Source organism: Nanorana parkeri, unplaced genomic scaffold (assembly GCF_000935625.1).
Source record: "Nanorana parkeri isolate BGI_ZX_2015 unplaced genomic scaffold, ASM93562v1 scaffold19, whole genome shotgun sequence".
NCBI lineage: Eukaryota > Metazoa > Chordata > Amphibia > Anura > Dicroglossidae > Nanorana > Nanorana parkeri.
This window is the reverse complement of record NW_017306287.1, coordinates 134,523-151,934: the sequence shown is the minus strand read 5'-3', so window position 1 is coordinate 151,934 and position 17,412 is coordinate 134,523. Positions and strand designations below refer to the sequence as shown.

General features: G+C 43.6%; 1 protein-coding gene across 3 annotated transcripts in view; it reads right to left on the bottom strand.

The window, feature by feature from the left end:
- TSC2 (tuberous sclerosis 2) overlaps positions 1–17,412 on the bottom strand; it is a 67,328-nt gene that overhangs the window by 30,602 nt on the left and 19,314 nt on the right. For all 3 annotated transcript variants that reach the window (XM_018561651.1, XM_018561658.1, XM_018561665.1), the window contains exons 14-25: positions 16,609–16,690; positions 14,911–15,066; positions 11,163–11,267; positions 10,958–11,080; positions 10,112–10,218; positions 9,536–9,692; positions 9,294–9,416; positions 8,574–8,708; positions 6,978–7,167; positions 6,488–6,581; positions 4,076–4,178; positions 3,908–4,002 (exon numbers count right to left, since the gene is read on the bottom strand). In XM_018561651.1, the coding sequence (XP_018417153.1) occupies positions 3,908–4,002; positions 4,076–4,178; positions 6,488–6,581; positions 6,978–7,167; positions 8,574–8,708; positions 9,294–9,416; positions 9,536–9,692; positions 10,112–10,218; positions 10,958–11,080; positions 11,163–11,267; positions 14,911–15,066; positions 16,609–16,690 (1,470 nt within the window). The remainder of the gene's footprint in view (positions 1–3,907; positions 4,003–4,075; positions 4,179–6,487; positions 6,582–6,977; positions 7,168–8,573; positions 8,709–9,293; positions 9,417–9,535; positions 9,693–10,111; positions 10,219–10,957; positions 11,081–11,162; positions 11,268–14,910; positions 15,067–16,608; positions 16,691–17,412) is intronic.

Genomic DNA, 17,412 nt, shown 5'->3' with positions numbered 1-17,412 from the left:
TACCCATTCCCAGCAATAGACATGTGCAATGTGGCCAAATTAAAACCAGGAGACTCCACCTGTGAATAAACCGGAGACATCATCGTGGTTCTACTGGAGAAGAGTGCATAAAAAGATAAGCTGAGGGTAAGGGATGTTCAGAGGTGGATGTATGTGGGTAATGGGCATAACATGCCCTCATGCACGTTGGTTGAGTGTCAATAATGCTATTTGTATGCCTGTAGTCTGCCTTAAAGTGTATATGAACCCCAACAATCAATGTCTCTTATTTTTTTGGTCTGCTAAATATAGCATTGAAAAAGTTTTGTTATATCTGTTCAATGAGTGCAGAAAAAATGCTGATCCTGCCAGAAATCCAAAGCTACCCAGTGCACTCTGCAGTTCTAGATCGAGCAGTCTAATCAGCACTCCCAGTTCTTCCCTTGGACTACAGAACACCTCCTCCCCAGGTAGTGAAGATGGAGAGGGAAATGTTCTTTAGTTTAGCAAAAGACAAATGGGCAAGGATGACAATTACTTGTGATTTTCATCTAAAAGGGGCACCAGATTGTTAGCCAACAATAGGAAATTTGGAGTCAAATGTGAATATGCCAGGATAAACAGGTTTTATCTGTACAAGCAGGGTCATTAAAAGGGAATGTTGGGAAAACATGGAGAATGTGCATATAATTCAGAGAGATGTCCTTTAATTTGCCCTGATGTACCCTTAAAATACCCTATGGAGCCACCCTTGTGTGAGCTACTAAGCTGTGTGCGTCTCCACAAACCCACAGGCACAGCAAGGCTAGACACTGCCCTGCTCTTTTCCCCTCCCTTCTCCAAGCTAGTAGATGGGACAGTTGCTTGAGACTGCTCTATCCCTTGTGTTCTTGTACAGGACAGGAAGTTCAGGGAATACGAGAGAATTGGAGCCGTTTGGAAACATGATGACTAAGCATTTGGGCAAAAATGTAAAAAAATACTTTGCCGGACAATGTATATTTGTTTGATCTGGACTCCGTATTAAAATAATTTGAGAATTCAATACTACTTTAAAGACATTGTGTCCCTTAATGGACGAAATAGAAAAACGCATTTCTCCACCAGTTTCAATGGCCGAATTCCTTTCGCACAGCACTTGTCACAAAGCAGCACCACGATGATGTCATTGCATGTGAAGGGACGAAGATGGCACATACCTGTTTAGTACATAATAGATCTCCCTAAAAGCAGGCATTGCGTGTCAGTATGGTTTAAATTACAATATCCATCTTGGGTGTAGCAAATGTTAAACACATACTGAGCAAAATGACAACAATGAATAGCATTTCAAAAAGGGAAACATGTGGAAAGAAAAGGTAATAAAGACTGCACTGAATAGAAGGTTAATGCAAAGAAAATGGAAACTAATACAAATAATTTCTAATGGAGAAATCATCTTTATGGAATGTCTCAAGCAGGTAGCTGGCATTTAAAGGTCAGTAAGATCAGCAACACATTTACTGACAGAATATTTGAAGCTCTATTAAGGGAAAATAGCATTTTTATGTGACTCACTACAAGGAACAAAATGGAGACATTGAAAGAAGAATTTAAAAGGAAAACTATAGTATCTTTTCCAGTACGTACATATTATTAGTGATCATTGTAACACTGACCTGAAAATAACATTTTCGTAATGTCAAAAAGTGTATTTGTTTTTCAAAAAAATGTATAAAACAATACACAAATTAAAAAGATCATCAACAAGGGGGTATTACAATTCTAGCCCAACGTTGTCGCTGTACATACCATGTCATATAATGACGCAGAAAGGTGACAAGAGAATAGGGGCTCCAAGCCAAAAAGTAACATTTTTAGGTCATGCTCACATTTTTACTCGGTTGACATTCCATATAATTACTACTACATTAATGTACAGATATGTAAATACTCGCTAGAGGTCAGGTGTATTTAAAGTGACATTAAACCCTCAAGATTTCTTAACATAAACCAATACTGTAATGTGTGCCTTACTGTAATCCATGGTCGTTTCCCTTCTCTTTGCTGCTCTTCCTTTTAAATCCTCATGTCTTCTCATGCTACGGGAGAACTTCCCTTTGCAGCTGAGTGCCTCTTCCTGTAGTGCTGCTCAGGTTGCAAACCTACACACAGATACCATGTATCCATTTCAGAGACAAGGCAGTCTGCTGCAAAACAGAAGTTCTGCCCAGCATGAGAACAGATACAGATTTAAAAGGAAGAGCAGCAAAGAGAAGGGAAACAACCATGGATTACTGTAAGGCACACATTACAGTATTGTTTTATGTAAAAAAATGTGAGGGTTTAATGTCACTTTAAAGGGAATGTGATGATCATGCCCTTCTAAATGACTGTTGAGATAACCTGGAGTAGCCTTACAGAGAGTCCATCGATTTCAGAAAGGACAGACCTGGCTATACAGCAAAACATTAGCTACATGGCTGCAAATGAAAGGACACCTTTGAAAAGCTTTCATATGCAGGCTTACAAAGTTAGAGAGTTCATAGCCTTAACCTTTTTTAAAAAGCGACACTAAACTCAGGAGTTAAATCTTAAAAATACATTCAAGCACCTGAACCATTAACAGAAATGTATCTTATTTGTGTATCACTCGGCTGTAGATCCTCAAATCATCTCTGAATTGGTGCCGACACTGTCCTTCCTTCTGGAGGGGGGCTACTTGTGTTCCCCATGGTCCCTGTGTGTGTTGTAAATGAGTCACTGCTCCCAGTTTGCTCCTGTGATGGACTACAATCCCAATACAAATTAGTAAACTAAACATGAGATTGTAGTCTATCACAGGGGCGAGCTTGGAGGGGTGGCTACTTTACAACACACACAGGGACCATGGGGAACACAAGTAGCCCCCCTCCAGAAGGAAGGACAGTGTCGGCACCAATTCAGAGATGATTTGAGGATCTACAGCTGAGTGATGCACCAATCTACATTTTTGTTAATAGTTAAGGTACCTGAATGCATCTGTAGGGTTTATCTCTTGAATTTTGTGTCACTTTAAATAATTTTTGCTCATCAATCTGAGTGTATCTAAACCCAGTCTGTATGCGAGGTCCTGTGAGCACTTAAAGAAGCTCCTTCCATGTCAGCCAATCAGCTGCAGGCAGGAACATCCCCACCAGCAGCTTGACATATACAAGGTACAGGGTTCAGTGGCCTCATTGACTTTATATGGCTACATCACTATATTAGGCAAATCACATTTACCTACTGTGGCCATAAAAGGTCGATGATCTCTGCACAAGCATCCCTTCCATTTATGGCTGTGCAGACATGGTTTATGGTCAGCTGCAGGGCGGGCAATGCCCCAGACCCAAGAGCTGATTGGGTGGAAGGCCCCATGAAGCTTCTGTGTTCAGATGAGCTCAGGTGTGGTGGAAACCTGAGCTCGTCCCTATTACTGGCTACACTGCCTAGAGTAATGAAAGCAATGGGAAGGGCTACAAAGCTCCATATGGGAAAAAAAAAGCATAAAAAAACAGTGCAAGTCCCTTAAACCTTTACTTTCAGCTAATCTTTGCAAGAACTCAAAAATATGTTCTCCAAGACAATAGTTTTCCTTCAAAAACAAACCCCAGCAGAGTCAATGACAGACCTTCAGGATATGCTGAACAGAGAGAACCTTGTCTTTGAATTGGGAGGTCAGATATTCTTAGTTTTCTTACAGTAATCAAACTCCAGAAATCACTGAGTGGCCGGTAGAAGAAAAACAATGTAGTCTCCACTTGCTCAGGTTTTTTTAGGTCCATCATCTGAGGAGGTCTGCAATAGATCAGCTCCTCTTTGGCCATCCTGAAAACTGCCACTGTGTAGATTTGCTGGTTTTATATTTAATGCATTTCCTCAATGTGCTCCAGGTAGGAGCCATCATATATAAAAAGACATGACGTACCTTTTAGGCCTCTCATTCAGGCTGGTGCTGCGGGCTCTGAAGCTCCCTTTCTCAGGAGTGTCGTCAAAGCTCTGCAGAACATTGGAGCGTAGACCCTGGAGGAAGGCAAACAACATGAATGTTCCAGTACACATGGAAGTGCTTCCCAGGTAACGAAATGGTAATTACCTTTGTTATGTAAGGCACAAAATCTTTCCTCAATGCCAGTCTGCATCGGATGAACCACATAGCAATGACATGGTGGGCCAGGAACACAATGTACTGATTAAACCTGGAGGAAAGAGATCAAAAGATGTCTTGTCACAATAAATAGTATGTATCCAGCGTGGCAAAAAATTACAGACACCGTACACTATAAATAAAGCAAAATCAGATGTAAATACAAAAAGGATATAAAAAAGGTATGCAGCTATATATTGATTAAATGCATGCTTTAAAGCAGAACTCCGGGAAAAGCAAAACTTAACCCTTGCAGTGGGGCTACCCCCACACTGCAAAGGGTTAAAATACGGTTTTGTCTATGGAGCCTTGCTCTCCCCTCTTCTTCAGGGGTCCAAGGTCTCGTGAGTCTTCATGTCCTATAAAGTGTATATCACATGAGAACGTTGAGGGGCATTTTTATTGCTGGAATGGAGAAGGAGACAGTCTGGAGGAAGCAGTGTAGGAGTCAGCTGGGATAGCGGTTCAGGTGAGTAGAACTTTGTTATTTTAGCTCCCTAGACAGAACGAACACTTGACCCTTGCAGTGAGGGGGTAGTCCCACTGCAAGGGTTAAGATTTGTTTGCCCAGCGTTCTGCTTTAATGCAAATCATCAGTCTGCTACTGATCTTCCACTGTCCATTCAGGTGGCTGTGGGTGGAGAGGGGGCACTATTGTATCCCTTCTACAGTCTACAACTGTAACGGAGAAGGAAATGACATCGGCTTAGCTATGCATTGTAGCAAGCCACTGTAAATCCCACAATCGGGTGGACAGAAATACTAACAGGTAAAACCGCTCCTTTATATGCATTTCATCAGCAATTTTAGTGATTTACCTTAGTGAGTCCACCTTTCTGACCATGTTGAAACATGGTCCCATTCTCCAAACCCTTACTTTCCAAAACAACGCCTCTTCTAATTACTGTCTTTGCTGGTTTAGCTTCTCTGTCTTTCTCTTCACCTACCTATATAGTAAGGATTCACTCATACTAGTATCTGTGCCGATACCAAGTATTTGGGCGAGTACTTGTACTCGCCCAAACGCTCCGATACTAGGGATGCTCCGATACCACTTTAAGACCGAGTACCGATACTTTTTTCCCCAAGTACTTGCCGATACCAATTACCAATACTTTTTCTCAAAGGGACAGGTCACATTTTTTCTAAAGCAATACAAAATCATGATTTTAGGTCAGTTTCTTAATATTATGAAGAACATGAAATGAATATTTATCATGCCATTGCTAACTAAGGCTTGTATTTATAATATAAAGCCAGGTATGCAGAATTGGATATAGCTGTGCCACACTATACAGTGTTATGGTCTGGGGTCTGGACATGTGCTCATCTATTTCCCCCACTAGGGGGATACAAGCCTTAGTTAGCAATATCTACATAGTTATTTCAATAATATCTTTTTTTTTTTATATTATATGCAGCTAAACAGCATTTTTGTGCTCAGCCCCCATGCGGTGCTGCAGTGCTAACCTGCTGTATCGTCTTCTCCGTCTGCTTCAGCCACTCCGTGTCACAGCCTAGTCATCTGCTCCATTCTGACCTCTTCTCCCGCTGATTGGCCGATTGACAGGCTTCCTCACCAGTCACTCCTGACTGGTGAGGAAGCCTGTCAATCATCCAATCGGCCAATCAGCGGGAGAAGAGGCCAGAATGGAGCAGATGACTGAGGACTTGGAGTTTACTTTCGGCCGTTCGACCGTGGAGGAGTAGTTCGCGGCCATCTTGCTTCATTGAAGACGGCGCGTGCGGCGGTTTTGGGTCCTTGCAGATGGCGGACGCATAGGAACTCGTTTTTTTGTATCGGAGTATTTGCACGAGTACTCATGTAAATACTCGCTATCGCCGCCGATACTTGTATCGGTATCCGAGCATCCCTATCCGATAGCTTCCCCGATACCAGAACTTCCAGTCAGAGGAAGATTTCCTCTGTGTGGCAGTCCCATAGGGGAACATGGAACTGGCTTCCCGGGCAATCAGGAAGTCAGGTGGTGAGTAATGACCCGCCTCCCAAGCTGGCCGAACAGCCGGCTCCATGCCAGCGGATGCACCGGTATTCGTACTCGACACCAAAAAAACGGTATTGGAGCATCCCTACGATACCGTCCTCTAGACAGCTGCTGGGAGAAGAGTACAAAAGGAGAGTATAGAGTGACAACGCTGGGTCTGCTGACATCACTTCCAAGATAGTGGCACCCAGCAGTCTCGGGGCTTTTGACTGTCTACACAAGGAAACCTTTTACAGGAACAGAATATTCCTAAAATATATTTGATGCACACACAATCTTATTGGAAGATCTTCTACCTTCCAGTTTTGCTGCATTTGTTTTCCTGGTAATAACGGCATTTTGCACAAGTACTCACTTTGAAGGATTGGTGTATGGCAGAGAAATAGCAAACACGCTTGCGTACTGCTCTGCAGCAAAGTTCCCATATAGGTGGGGCAAGCGAACCAGAGCTGGAAGATAAACATTGAAGGGTACATGTTAGAGAATGTTGAAGACAGAGACAATTAAAGTGGTCTTACAACATGATGAGGTACAAGAGATCCGACTTGCTCATCCCATAAAAACAAAATGGCTGATGCTGTTTAGCCCTTCTATGAAGAACCTGATAAGAAGCTACTGCTGGCCTAGATATGACAAACTAGGCGACCTTCTCTGGTGGTATAAAAATAATGAACAAAATGGCTGACTATGTATGAAGGCTTACTGTACTACTTTATGAAAAAAGAACTACATGGATGCAGCACAAAATGGCTGACTAAACCAGTCTAAATATGACAAACGGATGGCTCACTTTGCTAGCATATATGTGGTGACCAGATAAACTCATGTTAAAACAAAAAACTTACTGGACAGGAACTCCAGCATGGGGATAGCCATGGTGACAGTGGCAGAAATGTGCGTTAGCTTCACAATGAGCACTGGAAGGGACTTGATCAGTATCCCTGGCATCTCTACCATGCACATGGACAGGGCGACCACACACTGCTTGGCACAGCGGTAGATGAGGCCAGTCTCCAGGCAGCGAACCATTTCCTTCTACCAGAGGAAGAAAATGCAAACACAATTATTACCTTTTTACATCTGTGTCCCACTTTACATATAATGCAGTACATCCCTTAGCTTTAAACCTTTTTTTATAGGAGGTTATAATCCAGAATCTGTGGTCAGGAAATATCTCACCAGTACATGATATAAAGTTATATGCAGCTTCTATGGCTTTTTCTGAGGGCGGCAGCAGTGCTTACAATAAATACGCAAAACGCTTTGCTGCAACAAACTTTCCCAGACTAAAGTAAATGGATGAAGGAGAATTTAGTGTCAGATTAATAGCATTCTCTATAATGGCCACTATGTAGTCTGGATACTACCAAGGCCATCACACAGAATTATGTATAGTGGTTCCTATGTTGTCTGGATGCCAAAGATAGGTATAGGCTGCACTCTACAGTATGTTCAACTGGTGTTGCCAATGCGTGCTTGTGGTGACTTCAAGTGATGGCACCGTGCAATAGAAAGATGAAGAGTCAAGAAGCCATCAATGTACGGTCCCTTTCTCAAGAAAACCTAGGCCAAGAAACCTTGCAAGGCCAAACAATTTGCCTATTCCTGTCTTGTGATGCTGCCTTTCAAAGAACATTGCTGGAGTGCTGGTGTCTGAATGCCAAAGGTGATACTTTTTTTTTTTGTCTAACGGGGCATCCAATGGAATAAAAACAGACATATTAAAAATATTTTTCACTTTGCACATTTACTCCTAAGATCTTGAAGCGTCTGGAGCTCACCGATAAAGTGACCCTGATCAGGTTTATTCAATAAAAAAGGGAGGTAAGGACAAAGCAGAACTAGAAGTCGCAATGACTGATGGCGACCAATCAGAAGTTAAGCCGGCCATACACGGCTAGATGTTCTCATGGGCTGATGGAGAGAAAAATCAATCGATTCCTCATCCACACAAACCAAGGATAGAGGAACCTCCACTGCCAGCTGTTGTATACAAGCAGCTACTTGAATACAATGGCACTGCCACACAGACTGCATGTGAGATGGGATGCAGCCATTGTTTGGGTGATTTTCCACCCAGCTCACTCGACTTTTAAATCGACTTTTGTTGAGCCAGGTGGTGCTTGTGGAGTCTACCTACAGGTGAAATTCGAGCAGTCTATGGCCAGTATTAGACCAGTACAAATGGATTCTTACAGGCCTCTCTGGGTACGGTGCTTTGCACTTACACACTGGTTCCATGCACTGTTTATTGAATAAGCCTAGAAAACATTATACTGCAGTGAGGCTTTAAAGGGGTGATTCCAATCAGAAGATATCAATATACTGCATAACCAGTACATTATAATTACAATGCAGATACTCGCTGTTTTTTTACACTTGTCAACACAAAGCATTTTTTCACTCCTAGGCCTTTAAGTGAAGAGCCCGAAAAACAATACCTGTTTGCCAACATCCAGATATTGATGATATGAGGTCAATGCAGTCAGTACAGGAACCACAGCCAGCTGCAGTTCAGTACGAGAGAAACCTTCTGGAGTATTATACAAGCGTTCACTCGCACTTCGGTCTGAGAGCTGGAACAAAAAACATATGTAATGAAAATACTTGAGTGAGGGGGGAAAAAAGCAGCAAGACAGTATAGTTACATTTTAGGTGCAGTTGTCACTTTCCTATCGGTTCCTTACTATGCAAGAAATACATTTCAAGAGGTATGACAGCTCTCTGCATTAGACATTTATGCATTTAAACAGTTCAAGTTTGGTGGTGAACAGGCATTTAAAAAGTAGTGCCAGTAGCCAGATTAACAGGTGATAGGTGAGCTCTGAGCTGAGGGAATGCAAATGGTAGCACTGCATAAATGTACTTTTTGTTCCACATTGGGGTACTTCGGTGTCATTCTTAAATTACACCCCAATGCACATTATCAATGTATTTTAGTGCACCACATAGCATGGAAATGCACTACTGTGTATTGTAGTGAACTGCCTTCCAAAAACACACACTTTTTGGTGCGTTTTAGTGTATTAGAGAGTCCATTCAAATGAATGTGCTGCCCTAACACAAAGCGCATGTGAAGTAAATGATGTAAACAGGATTTGTGTTAACGCACCTCAGAAGTGTGAACCCAGCCCCAAACCCTCTATAGATTGACTATTCACCATGGTACAGAGAGATGCAGAAAGCTGATCAATGTTACAGGGAGAGGACAGGATGAGCAGTTTGTATCGAAGACACTCAGGCAGTTTATTGAGAACCAGTTTGAGGACTTTCCAGTCTGTTTCCTGCAAGAAAAAAAAAAGAGTGCAGTGATTATACAGAAATTAAAGTCTCCAGAAGTGACCCAAATATAGTCAGAACAGATCCGTCTTTGACCAGATCTGCTTCAAAGATGACACCATACCTGCTTTAAACATTGCAGAATGACACCAAAAGCCAGAGAAAAAGGCAGGTAGCCCAATCGAGGACAGACTCCCTGGGAGGAAAGGCTGGGGCTGCCAGAGGGGGGAGACAGAGTGCCGGCTGGCTTCCGCTCTGGTGGCCTCTTCTCAGGCTCGCTCCTAACAGAGATCAGGGAGATACTTAAGCTCACATCCTGCCTTAAAGCATCAAAACTAACTTTATAATGTACATTATTAGCCAATATAAACCTGAAAGAGAAGAGATGAATTGCACACCAGGGACCCAACTGTTTTTCTCTCATGTTGAAGCGGCCTACCTCCAACCCCTTAAAGCAAAACATTGAGGGCCTGCAATGGCTGTGTTGTGCCCACGGACATGCAGGCATGTGCCATTTGTTGGGTTGTCACTGGTTGCATTGGGCAATGATCACTTTGTGTTTACAGTAGCCTTACCACACGCTCCTACAAACTGCTTACTGTATATCAACAGTGCCAAATAAACTAATCAAATGTAACAAGTTCTTATAGATTTGGTGGATTTGTTTAGGAAAAGAGGGCACCAGTCAGGTGACACTTACACAAACTCACACAAGCAGTACGGGCTGAACCTCACAGCTCCATCTTTATTGGGGAGACCGATGCGCTTCAGAGCGTCCGCCCGCAGGAGCAAGAAGAAGTCAAACACCTTTTGTTTGGTGGGGAAAAAAAATAAATAAATATGAAAGATCATGACAAACCAGACATGGAGGTTCAGAGAGAGTGATTTCAGGGTTGTGAACTTGAGGATGAATTGTTCCACAGTGGCTGCAGCTACAGATATCGTTAAGAACTTTTAAAAAGAATTTACAGCTTGTTAAAAATATGTATATACTTGAATGTGAATCCAACATAGGTACAGAGGCACTCACGGGTCTTGCAGGTATCGGCATTTTATTGCCAATGTTTCGACGGAGATCAGGCCATCTTTATGAAGAATTGAATGTGTATAGCCTACTTACTAAAACTCCCGGTGGTATGCCGTATGGATTCACAGCATAGCACAGTGCTCCAGATATAGCCGTATACAAACAGACCCCACTTCCAAAGAGTTCCAATGCTTCAGGCTTTTATTGACATACACAGCAAATCCTTATAAACAGTGTATAAACTGATGAACACCAGCACTGCAAAGCCTTTAGATGGTCGGGGGTTTGCGATGTTGGTCTTCATCAGTTTATACACAGTTATAAGGATTTGCTGTGGATTTCAATAAAAGCGTAAAGCATTGGATCTCTTTGGAAGTGCGGTCTGTTCGTATACTACTATATTCGAAGGTGAAAAACGCACCCATTTGACCAGCACCTGGGGAGTCCTGGTGGCAACCGAGGAACTGGAGCGATGAGATTCTTCTTTGCTCTACAGTGCGCTGGATGACACAAACTGACCTGTAGTCTGATGATGCTGGCGATGGGAGAGCTGTACAGGTTCCTGTAGTGCAGCTGGATGTGGTTGACCAGCATTTCGTACACACGCGTCGCATGGCTGGCAGGGAGGATGTATAGCTTGGTCTGCACATAGAGAAATTCATATCACTACCTTACAAGGACTATTGCCAAATTACACATCTGGAGAGAAAGTTCCGGTACCCACCTGCAGGATGACCATCAGGCCAAACACAGAGGTTTTGACATCTTCCAAAGATGATGCATCCTGTCCAGGGGAGTCCGCAGAAACAGACAGGGATCGGGTCACCACCTAAAAAAAAAAAAGGGAAATTTATAATTCACACACTCAGAAAGCAAACACAAGGAAGGGTGCCTGAATGAACCGTCTAATACACACCAGCCAGATGATCCTTCTGGCCAGAATTACAAACCTGAAAACAGATTCTGATTGCTATGGGCAACACAGTGTTTTCACTGCAAATAACGACACCAGTCACCAATTTACAACAGAAGAAGGGCTGTTATCGATTAAAATTTTCGCGTTCGATTTAAAAAAATTAATTTGGATTATTTCGATTATAAACGCACATACAGATCCAACTACATTGGCATATACACATACAGCACAGCAATGAAGTAATAAAATGAACTTGGATCACACTAATCCAGCACGTTCTTAATCTCATGTGCCCCACTCAATATGGCCACCGCTTGAGTGGGGCAACTCAGAATAATAACGTGCTGGATTAGTGTGATCCAAGTTCATTTTATTACTTAATTGCTGTGCTGTATGTGTATAGGCCAATGCCTAGTTTCTTAGGCAAACCTCTTAGTTGTAACGAAACCGGAAGTCAGGCGGTCGCAGAACTCGATAAGTGTCGACAGATCACCGGCCCAAGTGGCTCCGTCGGCTAACGAAGGGGGGAGGAGTCCGGTGACGTCACAGACATTGACGTCACCGGACTCCCCCCTTCCCTTCGTTAGCCGACGGAGCCACTTGGGGAAGGGGGAGAAGTCCGGTGATGTCGATGGCCGTGACGTCACCGGATCTCCGACGGGACTCCCGTAAGACCCGGAAGCCGGCGGAGAGGAGAGTTTTCATTTTTGATCGAAAGAATTTTAAAATCGATCAAAAAATAGGATTTAGGCACCGCCCCCGTCCCTAGGCCTGTTGTCGCAGTTGCCCCAAGCAAACCGACCCGCAGGCAGACGACCCTCCTACAGTACCCGAACTCCCGGTGTCCCAGTGCGTCCTCACCCGACCGCGTCCTGGCGTGAAAGACCGATCCGGCTGGGTGACGCGCAAGTATCTGTGTCCTTCAATGAACGGGAGAGAAATTTTAACGATTAATCGAGAAATTAATCGTTAATTTCCGCAGCCCTAAACAGAAGTAATCTCTACCACCTTTACAAATATGTTATTTATTGCCGACTTTAATAATAAATGCACGAGATACAAATGATTAATTTGTACACCCTGTGGCTGACTGCATCCAGAACTGCTTGCTTACAGCACAGATACAGCCTAAACATTTGCTGCTCATCTTGGAAAGCCTCAACACATATGCTATGCTATTTGAATCAACAGGCATCATCTCCATTGCAGTCCTCTCCTCGTTGCTCGCTTTTCTCCTGCGGCCCCCTAGGGGGGAACCAAGGTCGTGACTATTGAAGCCTCTGCAGTCCTGTTTTGCTCACTCCAATGGAAGAATAGCTGCTTCATATATGGTTACAATCATCCACATCATATGTTCCTCCAGATGAAGCCTCTGCTGTGGCAAAATGCGTAGAGGATTTTCTACAACAGTAACCGTCCATTGATTCCAACTAAGGACTCACTGATCTTAACTTGTCCTCTGTATAGGAGTATACGGTGTTCATGCTTACCAAGTTTAGGCTGAGCACCAATATGCATATACTGTATGCTTTTATGTTTCCTATTTTTAATGACTAATAAAATATGATATTTTTACACAATTTTAAAGCGTCTGTGAAGGTCCTATAATTGCCTAAAAACCCCTCCATGACTTCTAGCCCTTAGCCTTTTGAACGGTCCCTTTGGTCTACATATTGCTTTATGGATGTAGCTGTAGGACCTTCCCCTCTTGAACATAATCCTATTACTATACAGACACAGCCTAAAGAAAAAGATAAATTTAAAGGTGTTGTAAAGTAAGTCCCAGCATACAGCATATCCCATCACTTTATAACATCACCTTTGTAATAGGAATACATCCTAGAGTCGCTTTCGATAATGAAATCAAAGCTTACTTGCAAAACCTATGTAGTGAGTGCTGCCTACCATCTGCCCATCACGGTCAACAACCTCCCTGACTCCCAGTGTGCTTTGGGTCTCTTTCCCCACTGCTTGATGTGATGCAATCTCCATTTCTTAAGACTACATATCCCATCGTGCATTGCTTACAGTAAGCCATGATTAAGTTACATTGCTCAGACATGGAGTTGTAGTCCAGATGGCAGGCTTCGTTAAGTTGTGACACCAGGAAGTGCACATTCACAGGGCTGAGTGAAATTGCATCAGTGCATTGATTAGGTTAATTCTACGGGCATCTTCAATAAGCAAGTTTACAAAATTCTAGAAGGATATGGTTGTTAGGTGTGGGATAGAACTTTTAAAATCCATTATAGAAATACAGAGAGTGTTAGTTTTTGACCATACAGACCCTCGCCCTCGGAGCCGGTCCCGGGATCCAAGATGGGGCAGCGGATCCCGGGAATCAAGGTGAGGGGTCAGGGGGGGGTGGGGGAGAAACCGGAAGCGCCGACCGGGCGCCGGGGGGAATGTGCTGATGGGGTTTGCCGCGAACGAGCACATATAGGCGATCGGCGGGCTATGGACCCGCTGATCGCCTATATGTGTAACACCCGGTAACGGGTGTGTGCACTGATCGGGTCTTTTCTGCCCGTGCGTGCCCGCTAGGGGGCGCGCGCGAGCAGAAAAAAATTGCCGTCTGGAGACTGCAACCCGCAGATGCAGCAGTGCCGTCCGTCCGTTTTTTTACTACGGGCGGACGGCAAGAGGTTAATTTAATTACAGCTTACAATATAAAAATAATTGGAGCTACGGAACCAAAAATCTCTCTAGTCCAGAAGAAGGTTTTTTCCCCCCTTCATGATATGAAGACAGGGTTGAATTTCAGTGCTGGAGCCCGATGTCAACAGACTTTGCTGCCCCAAAGCAACATTCCTCTGCTAGGATCAAATATTAACGCAAAGGATTTTGTTTTTGGTTTTGCTGGTCCTATTCTGGCTCATGTGACAATGTGTAAACAAGACGGTGTGAAATGTCTGTATTTTTGCGGCCCATGGTAGTTAAAATGTGCAGAAAGATGCCACCTTTTTGCTTTAGCCTCCTATAGGCACAAGCCAAATGTGAATTTCCTCCAGACAGAGCCATCCCTATGGTAATAGCCACCTGAGACAATTTTGTTCCCGAGGGGGGACGTGGGGGCAGCGGACATGTGATCACGCTGTCATCGGCACTGTCCGGATTCATGCCCAGCCAAACGACGTCACTGGTTGCCAGGAGGAGCTGGACAAGACGCAAGACAGAGCATCCTGCTCAGCTCTAAGCAACTGGTGACATCAGTGAGCTGGGCAGTACGCCAGACAGAGCATTTCAGTAGCCAATAGCTCTTAGCAACGTGGGATACTGCGACCGTCCTCTAACACCCAATGAGATGACGCCTAAGGAAACCTCCTCAGGCTGCCTCATTATAAAGATTATAAAGATAGCCCTGCCTCGAGGGATTCCCGCTCTCTCACCCAACCCAGAAAGAGTTAGATTAGCTGGCTTCTGACTAAAACCAACCCTACAATGTTTATAGCAGCCCAAAAAAATAATAATATACAAATGAACTGCCCATTAAATTATTAAAATACAGAAAGCACATACAATAAAAGACTTAATTGTACAGAAGGAAAAGCCTTACCCTCTCAATGATATCCATCAAACTGTTGAAATGACAAGAGTGGCAGCATTCTGCCAAGTCAACCAGGAGCTGTGTGGCCAGCTTTCGGACTTGGTGATCTTTATCCTCCGGGATATGTGCCAGCTGGCAGGTCACCACCTTCTCTATGAGCTCCTCCTAAAAACCAAAATCACAAGAGGAGCAATTTAATGAGGGACCAGAGATACATATACACACTCTGGGGGCGGGGGGGAATTGATTAAAACTGGAGCAGACAAAATCTGGAGCAGCTACCCAGGGAAACCAATCAGCTTCTCTCCAGTTTGTTCATTTAGGATTTGAACATTAAAGAGAAGCCGATTGGTCGCCATGCACAGCTGCTCCAGATTCTGATAAATTCCCTTCACTTTGTTTTATAAACTTTTAATCCAAGGCAAAGGATCCTAAAAGCACTATTGGTTATCTAAAGAGGCTAGGAACAGCTATAACTTTTAGGCACTCTTTTGTGATTGAACTCATATGGAGGGGTTTAAAAAGGTGGGAGAGAGAAAGGAATGAGCCACTGCTGTGACTGTCACTTATGGGTGTATATTTCAGCTTTAGCTATTAAGCCCTGTAGGCCTTCTCCAGCAGGTAATATAAAGAAAATGGAGACCTGAAACGGAGGCTAAAAGTGGATATAAATCGTGGATAACAATTATATATTGTTTTAGCCCTGATCATATTTAAAGAGATTCACTGCCTTCTCACTGCAGAATATACCCTGGGTTAGCACCGTCAGAGGTGGATGATGCCACTTCCCCCCCACGACAGTGCTTCAGCCTGGTGACTAGCCTCTCAGACCAAATTGAGATAAGAATAATCTGCGCTTAAAAGGAGAACTATGAGGTGAGTGCTTTTCACTCATCGACCTGTGACAATGAAACTGTCACAGGTCAGCTCAGTAGATCGGGAAGTGAGCGAACACATACCGGCGCTCGCTCACTTCTCGATCCTGTCAGGGGAGGGACTGGATTCCCCCCTCCCCACTCCAGCGCTGACTGGCGGAGCTGTGTTCGCATTGGACGGGTCTTTTCTGCCCGTGCGTGCCCGCTAGGGAGCGCGCACGAGCAGAAAAAAAAATGCCGTCTGGCGACGGCAACCCGCCATTGCAGCAGTGCCGTCCGTCCGTTTTTCTACTACGGGCGGACGGCAAGAGGTTAAGGAAAGAATCTAAATATATGAGAGTTAGAAGCCGCTATGCCAAAAAGCCCAAAGCTCCTGCAAATCCAATCTAACAATGCACAGCGCTAAAAACTATTACATTGGATTCTCAGACCAAATTGATGTCACATAGGGGACGTCATGTGTTCCCCATGCCCAGATGCCACTCCTGATCACCAACATGTCAAGGGTTCCTGTGAAGCAGAGAGGGGCCCATACATGGTTTGGGGTAAGCCATCAGCAGACACTGTCACTTTGCCCTAAATGGCCAAAGTGACAGACTCTAAAAGAAAAAAAAATGTACACCCTTCCCCATACAAACTAAAACAAAACAAAAAAAACAACAGTCAGATGCACAGACAGAAAACCTGCAACTGTGTATAACATAATGGCAAAAACTTTATAAAACAAGTATTTGACAGCCCATTCATAAAAGAATTTGGCTTGCCCAGAAATTCCCTCCAAGGATGAACATCTGGATTCCCAGAAGTTTCATCAAAGTCTGCCAAAACAAACCTCAAAAAATTGTCTGTTGATGCTCAACGCAAAGGATAGGACATCCAGGACCTTCATACGTACTATACAGCGGGATTCAATCCTGAAAAAGAGAGAAAACACACCTTTGGCAATTATAAACAGCAACAAGTATAACGTGCACACATCAGTTGTATCTGGACTCTAAAGAACGGAACTTGGATACAAAAACTAGACCTGGGCCACCATCCAAAGCCTGATATGTGCAGGAGATGTAGCTGCCCTGGACAGTGCTAGGGAAGCCTAGGAAGGCATTAAATCCCGTAATATAAAACATTATGAGGATCATTTCATTGTGCACAAAAGATCTTTTAATGAAATTGTTCCACTTTTATTTTCATGGAGAGATTCTCCACGTTGTATGCACATTAGCTGTAGGACGGGCACATTTCAGAATCTGTGTCCCTCGAACAATGTGGAATCATGGAAATGTCTTATTCTTTGAATCAGTTTTCATGATCAACTGCAAAACTTTTTTGGGATAGAGTGGTGAAAAACGTAGGCCTCTAGTAGGTTTTCACGGCTGCCAGTGTTCCCTTCATGTTCTTGTAAGGAGACCTGATATTACGTTCTAGGAAACCTCCCCAACCTAAACTGGTGCTCCACTGAGAGATTTTCCCTCGCTTCCTGTTCTGGTGACAACATTTCTATCACTCTCTGTGGTGCCGACGGTGGTTCTTGCCCACTCTAGTCAAAAAACAATGTTATCTTTCCTTCAAAACTATAACCATGTAAATGGAGAGAAAGACATTTTGGTAGCCCTGTCCTAGTGTGACATTATATATA